This window comes from Capsicum annuum, chromosome 3, assembly GCF_002878395.1.
Source record: "Capsicum annuum cultivar UCD-10X-F1 chromosome 3, UCD10Xv1.1, whole genome shotgun sequence".
Lineage (NCBI taxonomy): Eukaryota > Viridiplantae > Streptophyta > Magnoliopsida > Solanales > Solanaceae > Capsicum > Capsicum annuum.
In genome coordinates, this window is record NC_061113.1 from 214,191,490 (window position 1) to 214,199,940 (window position 8,451).

The following is an 8,451-nucleotide window of genomic DNA, read 5'->3' on the forward strand; positions in this document are numbered from 1 at the left end:
TTTTCCTCTATTTCATATTAAGTGAATTGTTGTGTATGACACACTCCTTAAGAAAAATGTATAAGAACATAATTTTAGGTGACTTTCGGTATTGCCTTTTTAATTATTCTTAAATTATTCAATGAAAAGGTACTTCCTCCATCCATTTTAGCTGGACACATTTTATTTTATATGATACTTAAGAAATTATAAATTAAATGATGAATTTTATTATTTTACCCTTTATCCATATTAATGATATTCACCGAGCATAGCAATAGCCATTGAAATTATAATTATTCACATTTAATGTATATTATTAATTCTTAAAAAAAATTAATTAATTCTATTCTGATTTAGTAAGTGGTCAATTAATATGAAATATTTATTTTAGTAAAATGATCAACTAAAATAAAATAAAGGGAGTAAATATGAGAAAAAAATTCCAACAATTCTCTTTTAACTTTAAAATATTTACTTATTTTGAACTATCAAAAAAATTTCTACACTGCACTTAATGTAAAATGGAGCAAGTAATAAATTTAAATTTAAAAATAACTATCTTTAAATTTTAAGGAGCTCCAAAATGAATATTCAAGATGGAATGATGTCAAAAGAAATGCATAGGTGGATGGCTTTTAATCCCTCCAAAGCCTCTCCCTTTTAGTCCATCTTTGGTTAGCTTTACTGTTACAAGCTTATCCCATACATAAAGGAAAAAAGGTAAGTAAAATAAATAAATAAATAAATAATAAAATAAAATAAAATAAAAAAATAGTAGGCTTGGGCTCCTCTCCTTCCCTAAACCCAGCAGCCACCACCATTGTTGTTGTTGTTGTTGTTGATAGAGCCCGAACTCTCCAAATCTGGTAACTTACCAAAAACAATTACACAAACTACTTTCCTTTCTATTAGGGAACAAAAATACAAAAAAGGAAAAAAAATAAAAAATGAAAAAAGGAAACCTAAAGGTTGAGCCAAAAAAATAAAAGAATCCCTTACTTTCCTTTTTCTTGCTAGTTTAAAACCCTACCTATTTCTCTGTTTTTTTTTTTTATTATTTCTCCAACTCTGATACAGGTGACTGACTGCATTGTTTCTTGAGGTATTTTTCCCATTTCTGTTTTCTGAGTTTGAGGAAAAGAATTTATTTATCTATGCGGTTAGTTGAATAGCTTTCTTGTTTTGCTAGATTTGTTCTTTATTGGTTGGTTGGTTTTCATTTCATATAAAAATTGAGTTGGTTTAATTGAGTTTTAATTTTGTGTAAAAATTGAGTTGGTTTAATTGGGTTTTCACTTTTGCGTAAAAATTGAGTTGGTTTTATTGGTTTTTTTTTAATTGGTGGAAAAGGGTGTTCATTTATATGAGTTCTTGATTCTTGGAATTAACTTGTGTAATTTATTGGGTTTAAATGGTGGAATGTTGATGAGCTTATAGAAATGGGGTTAGCAATTGAAGTGAAATTTTGTGATTTGAATTTCCTTTCTGGGGATTGTTTATTATTTTTTTTATTGTACTTCTTAATTTGTGGGACTACACTGGGTATACTGTCGTACTTTTAGTTCTGCCCACTTTTTTGGGGGGAAGAGGCAGCAGGAGGTGGTAGGCAGGTTTGGAACTTGACTGATTGGAATTTCCTGTTGGAATGAATACTAGGGGATGATGTTGCAGGGTCTGTGATGGTGGAAATGATATGGAAATTAACTATTAAGGACGACAACAACATTCCCAGTGAAATCCCTCACAGTGTGGTATGGGAAGGGTAGAGTGTACACAAACCTTACCTCTACCTCCAAGGTTGTTTCCGAAAGACCCTTGGCAAATAAAAATTAAGCAAAGCAAGCAAATATTGAAGTAAAATCCTTATAGGGATTCACATAGGCAAAAAATGGAAATGAACTAACGTACCTCCTATTAAGATTCCTAAGGGAGGGGGGGGGGGGGGGGGTAATTACTGTTTATGTATTAATCATGTAACTTGATCAATCTGCTGTGCTTTTAGTTTGATAAGAATATACTACTGATGAAACCATCTTCTTTTAGGTGCATGTCTCATTGGAATTCCAAGAGGTTTACTTGCGAGAGTTTGCTGTCAAAATACAACCTCTGTCTTGTTCATCACATTGACACTTTTAAGATTGCACCTTTATTTGTACCTTAGTTCTTAGAAGGCGCATAAACAGTTTTGTCAGATTGATCAAGCTAATGTCTGGAGGGCCTATGGCGATCGTCAAACCAGAGGTATGAGATAAGTTTTTATGTTCAAATGACACTTGGATGTATTTATCTAGTACAAGACACTACTTGCTTATGATCTATGTGAATTTTTGGACAGTCTTCAACTTCAATTCCTTTTCTCTTCATCCAATCCCATTCCCTTTTAAGGCTTTTCTTGTATCAGTTGCTTGGTCAGGTTGTGAGTTGCATTCATTTAAGGTGTTTGAGATGCCATGATTCGGTAATAGCAGTTGTTTTTTGTTGAGATGAACTGGATGTGCTATGTACTTATTTTGACTTATCCTAAATTTAAAGATGGATACTGCATGGAAGGATAGGTGTTTCTTAGTTTAATGATGGCATGTTGCGTCGCCACACAAGATTTGTCATATAGATCATAGCCTTGAATTCTGTAGGCATTATATGACCCTGTTTGAGAACTGATAATGGCAGCTTTAGCACTGGTGGCATGGTTATAGTTTCCATTATGTGTTATTAATCATCAGATTACAACTTGTTTGTTTGTTAGCATGAAGGATAGGGATAGGTGGAACCATCCCTTTCTTCATTTAACGAAGCTGTTAATTCTTTTGGATAATGGCCAAAATCCTTTTTCGCATGAGAATGTAGTGTGACACATCCTGCATCACTGTCCAATGTGTAGGCATAGATTTTTATTGAATTTCCAGTGCTCCCCATATTTATGTTCTAATCAGTTGACCTTTTCCAAAATCCGCTGCTAAATTTGCTTTGCGGTTATTCTGTACAGATGAAGTCATACATCTGGCTCCAAACTGCTGATGGTTCAATCCAACAAGTGGAGGAAGAGGTTGCCATGTTATGCCCTTTGATATACAAGGAATTAATTCATAACGGCATGGGATCATCAAAAAATTGTGCAATATTACTTCCTGAACGAGTCAACCCTGCTAACTTAGGATTAATATTGGAATTTTGTCGGTTCCATCAAGTTTCCGGCCGTTCTAATAAGGTCTCTTTCTTGTTTCTTTCTAAACAATGCATCCCCCCACTCCCAATGAAGGAAAAACAGGGTTCAGTATGTTATGTAATAGGATGTTCAATCACTTGGTTTCCACTAAGTGACTTGTCATTTACGTACCTAGGAGCGCAAGAAATATGATGAGAAGTTCGTTCGGTTAGATACCAAGATGTTATGTGATTTGGCTTCTGCTGCTGACAGCCTTCAGCTAAGGCCTGTGGTTGACCTTACGAGCCGCGCACTTGCTCGGATTATTGAAGGCAAAACTCCTGAGGAAATACGTGAAACTTTCCATTTGCCTGATGATCTAACAGAGGTCTGTCTCATTAGCAGAAAACTTTGATAGCTCCTACCTCCATATTGTGGTTGTTCTTACATTGAAGTGGTATTTCGTCAGGAGGAGAAGTTGGAGCCTTTGAAAAATATTACGGATGATCCACGTATCCGTCTTCTAAATCGACTCTATGCAAGAAAAAGGAAAGCATTACATAAAAAAGAGAAACTAAAGGTGCTTTGACATTTATTTCACATTGTAATCTCAAGTCGTGTTTACTTAAATTGATGTAATTGTTGTGTGATTGTATAAATTGTGACATTACATAAATTGTGATCGTTCTGCATTAATTCATCAATTGTTAACTGCGCTTCATTTACATCTTCCAGAATGTTGAGGTAGTAGAAGAAGAGCACCGAGTAGATGAAAGATCAGTTGATGATCTTTTGTCATTCATAAATAGTGGAGATCAAGGTATAGTGGTACACCCTCATTTATTGTGTAGAGTTGTTATTAACTTCTACATGCTATATAAGTAAGATAATAGAACTATTTACATGCTTTATAATAGCTTCCTGGCTTCCACTATGTAACCTTCTTTTTCGACTTCTTCCTGTAGTTGACTTTTTTATTTGGTTGGGGGGCCACAGGGGGTTTTAAGGGGGGGGGGGGGGGGGCATTCTTTCGACCACTGAAAAGTAAATTTGTTTTGCTGCATAATCATCACAATTGTAGTCTGTATGGTCACTGGACCTTATAATCCTGTAATCTAACTGTCTGAAGGACTTGACTTTGTCATTAGTACATGCACATGAGTAGGTTAACTATTCAATCTATGCAGAACTGTATACTCTTGTTTCTAGAAGCCCCTGTCTGAAATGGAAGATTTTTTAACCTTTATTGTTTTGAGAACTTGATCTTGTTTTATGTGTTGCAGTTTCCTTCTTTCAACTGTATGACGGTTATCTCTCTCTCTTTTTTTTTTGGCAGACTCAAAGGGCGTAAAAGTAACAAAAAATAAAAAGAAATCTCGAGGGAGAAAAGAACAAGGTAGAAATTCATCTTCAAATAGTGAAGCTGGAAACTACAATAAGGTTGGAATCTCATGAACTTTAGGTTCTTTTCTGTTTCTTTCTATTATTCTTTTCTGCTTGCGAAGGGGAGCCTTGGAGTAACTGGTAAAGTTGCTGCCATGTGACCAGGAGGTCACGGGTTCAAGCCTTGGAAACAGCCTCTGCAAAAATGCAAGGTAAGACTGTGTACGATACACCCTTGTGGTGGGGCCCTTCCCCAGACACCGCCCATAGCGGTAGCTTTAGTGCACCGGGCTGCCCTTTTTTATTCTTTTCTGCTCGCATGCGTGTAAGAAAGAAGTGTCTTTCTTATTACTATCTTTTATTTATTTTGATATGATTCTTGCTGGTACTCAGGAATCTAATTGCCTTACATCTGGCACCAGCGTTGGGTCTTCTCCAAGTAGAAATTCTAAGCTGCAAAACTCGCCATCTGAATTGTTTTCATCTAAGTTCGACTTGGATGACTTTGATATTGATGATGAGTTAGATCCAGCAAGGCAGGAAGAAATTGATAGGTTTGTTCATCTCACGTTAGTGTTCTAGAGATGGATTTGTCATTCTGATTATATGCCATGATTGCATTTATGATGTTAAATTATTGAGTTATTTATGGTTATATCTGTCTTTCTCTTTCTCTTGATAGATTTAGCTTGCTGGAGCTGTTTGTTTCCCTTCTCTCTCTCTTTTGTTTTTGTGATAAGCAACTGTGTGTATCCCTTCTTTTCTGGTAAGACCGAAAGATTGCATACTTCAGGGCATAATGCATGGCTTCAAGGTAAAGTTAGCCCAGTCATGCACATACTGACCCCCCTCCTCCACCAAAAAAATAAAAAAGAAAAGAGCACAGAAAAAGGTTAGAAATAGAATCTTCCCGACATCCCATGCTTTTGGGGGAGCATGACTTTTTCGCCATGAAATATATCCCCTGGGGAAAACTCTAGATTCTAATACTGGATCTAATATCAGGCACACTTTTGACTATTTGTCTTTTTTCATCAAACTACATGAATTTTCGCTATTTCATTTGTTTGACCTGCTGCCTTCGTACAACCCTTACTGGAATTAACTTCTTGCTTGGTTTCGTATCTGGTAATTCTGGTAGTCTTTCCTAAACATTGTGCTAACTGCAAGTCTATCAACATTCTAATGCTTGAGTTCTTCTAGCTGGAATATGCTTTCCTATTATAGTATATGTATTTATTTAATTGACATAGAACTGTCATATCATCCACGTGTTATGGTGCATAGATAACAACTAAGAAATCTTCCCTCTGAATTCTTTTGGAGTAAGGGGCTTGTTCCAGTCTGTCTGAGTATCTAGCGTGGTGATAACTATCTATTACAGAGAGATGTCCCCATATCTCTCTTAGCGTGGGCTGCTATCTATCTGTAGGCACAAGTTTTCTTTTAACCATGCCATGGTAAGATATGTGATTTTTAACTTGATTTGTATTTATAAATTGCAGGGAGGTTGAGGATTTTGCTCGGAGACTAAACTCTGTTTGGCCAGAAAGGATACAACAGATTTTGTCTTTGGGTCAGGAGAGGAAGCGGCTTGGACCAATTTCCATGAATGGAAATGGTTCCTTGAAGAGATGTACCGGTAAGATCTTTTACTTTTCTTGGACCAAACATTTATTGTTGATAACTTAGGGAAAGTGCAATAGTCTTTTGGAAAGATCTTGCTGAGCTGCATTGGAATAAAGGTCTATCCATAAGAATGTGGAGTATCAAGGAGACTCTTTCTATCATTCTAAATACCAAAAGTACAAAAAATTTTAGGCTATTTTGAAGAAGTTGAATTAAACTGTGGAGTCTTTATCGTAAAAGAATATGGTCGTTGGAGACGTTACCTGCTCACCATTTTATCCAATAGTCATCGTTAGAAGAGTAAATTAAGTACCAAAAGTACAAGAATCTTTAGACTATTCTGAAGCAGTTAGAAGTAAACTGTAGAGTCTTAATCGTAAAAGAAAATGGTTGATGGAGAACTGACCTGATTGCTTTCCATTTATATTTTATCCAACATTCATCGTTAGAAGAGTAAATTAAAAGATGAAAATTGGAAATGATACCTCGATAGTGTCAGCAATGGTTCCAGAATTCATGTGGTGCATCATTGATTTGCTTGCACTTCCAAAAGAACTAAAAGTATTCACTGAAGTCAAACTTATTTTGTTTAATGTGTCACGCAAGGTTTCCCCGGTTGAGTCAGAGTGATATTTAACCTAGTTTATTTCAAACCGTTGTTTTGGAAACAAGGCAAATAAATGAATTTATTGCCGCAACTGTCTTTTTCTAGTCAAGAGTTGCAATGATTCTTTGAAGACATGTTATGGAAGTATTTTAGTTTGAATGCTTGTAGCCCCATGCATGTTTTTTTTTTGTAAACCTGGTGTCAGAGCGAATTTGTGCCCACCTTGACTAACTTGCACGGGATACCTGCCACCAGCCACCAGCCCCATGCATGATTTTCTCATGACCTTATCATTTCATTTATCTATCGGAAACAGCCTCTCTACTTCTTCGGAGGTAGCGGTATGGACTGCATACATCTTACCCTCCCCAGACCCCACTTTGTGGGAATACACTGGGTTTGTTGTTGTCATTTCATTTATGAATCACCTGGGAGTGGCAGCTTACCTTTCTTCTTGAGCTGCTTCAAGATACGGGAATGTGTATCAAGAGTGTACAGTTTTGTGTCTGGGTTCTGGTTTTGAACCAATATTATTATTGATGTTGCACTTCTCCTTGAATGTTTTCCTCCTGAAGAAAATATAAAAACAGAAAGACCTGAAATGAACATGAGATGCCTTATAAATCAAATGTCTGTTTTGTGCTAGAAGCTTGTGTCTCATTGGGAGTTTCTAATCTTTGCAGCAGGTGTGGACCGGGGATAGTGGTTGAAATGGTAGCTAATGCTTTTTTAGATTCAGATTGAGTTTAACAACACCAGCTTGGCCGTCTCTGCTGTTGCAACGAAGACTGGTAATGTTTCAGTGTCCATTGCATGTAAAGTTCTTCCCTCATGTCAAGCTGCTGCCAAAAGCAAGTTCATGTCTCTGGATACGCCAGGTGCTCAAAGTGTAGGGGAATATCAGAATAGGAAGGGAGTTTTCGATGTTTGATATTTATGGCAATTTGAATTGCATTTGCCATGCATTTCAAAACACTGAGATACAGTTTCCAGTTTTGCATTAGATTCTAACTTTCTTTAAACCATGGTTTTGATATTCTCTCTTCTCTTAATTTAGTTCAAATGGTTGTAACTATCCTCTCTTTTCTTTGTCTTGTTTCATTTTTTCATTTAAATTTGCTTCTTTTTCCCCCCATCATAAAAGGAATGTATAATGACCATTCCCCTCCCATGAAATTGCTTTTTACCTCTTATGGGATTTGAATCATTGTGTAATGAAGTCAACTTGACAAACACCAGTGTATATTATGTACAAAATACAAATTGTGCTTCTGTTTCTTTGTTGTAGAAGTAGTTAGTAGGAGCTTGTGGTTCCTTCTTCCTCCCTTTCCCCTGCTCTATTTATAATATCGCTGGTTAACCATTTCTCAGTCTTGTTTCGACTTCTACAGGTGAAACTCTTATAATTGTATCTTGGAATTTCACTCGTCAAAGTTGAAACTCCAAGACCACCTTTTCAGTTACCAGTGTTGAAAAGTCCAAGTGACTATTTGTGAATTTTTCCCTATTTAGCTCATATGCTGCTTTTAGAATTTTCAAAATGCTATCGAAAAAGTTTTGCACTCAGGACTATTAAAAACTTTATTGATGAGCATCTAGCAACATTGGGATTTGGAAAAAGTACTACGGAAAAAAGTCAGAAATATCCTTCAAGTATTGAAATTGATTCAAAAATACCCTTAGTTAACCTGTTGGGTTAAAAATA

At 36.0% G+C, this 8,451-nt stretch overlaps 1 protein-coding gene across 7 annotated transcripts; it reads left to right on the top strand.

Moving 5' to 3' along the window:
* Positions 1-572: 572 nt before the first annotated feature.
* Positions 573-8,023, top strand: LOC107863255 (SKP1-like protein 21). 7 transcript variants are annotated; one of them, XM_016709089.2, is made up of 11 exons: positions 737-848; positions 1,060-1,084; positions 2,026-2,223; positions 2,969-3,190; positions 3,324-3,515; positions 3,597-3,707; positions 3,863-3,947; positions 4,464-4,567; positions 4,904-5,064; positions 6,016-6,152; positions 7,430-8,023. In XM_016709089.2, the coding sequence occupies exons 3-11, from the start codon at positions 2,188-2,190 to the stop codon at positions 7,447-7,449; spliced, it is 1,068 nt and encodes a 355-aa protein (XP_016564575.2). In that variant the 5' UTR covers positions 737-848; positions 1,060-1,084; positions 2,026-2,187; the 3' UTR covers positions 7,450-8,023. The 7 variants fall into 7 exon arrangements, with proteins under 7 accessions (XP_016564576.2, XP_047265323.1, XP_016564578.2 ...); XM_016709090.2 differs by lacking the exons at positions 737-848; positions 1,060-1,084 and adding an exon at positions 573-702; XM_047409367.1 differs by lacking the exons at positions 737-848; positions 1,060-1,084 and adding an exon at positions 573-702 and having other exon boundaries at positions 7,433-8,023.
* Positions 8,024-8,451: the final 428 nt, after the last annotated feature.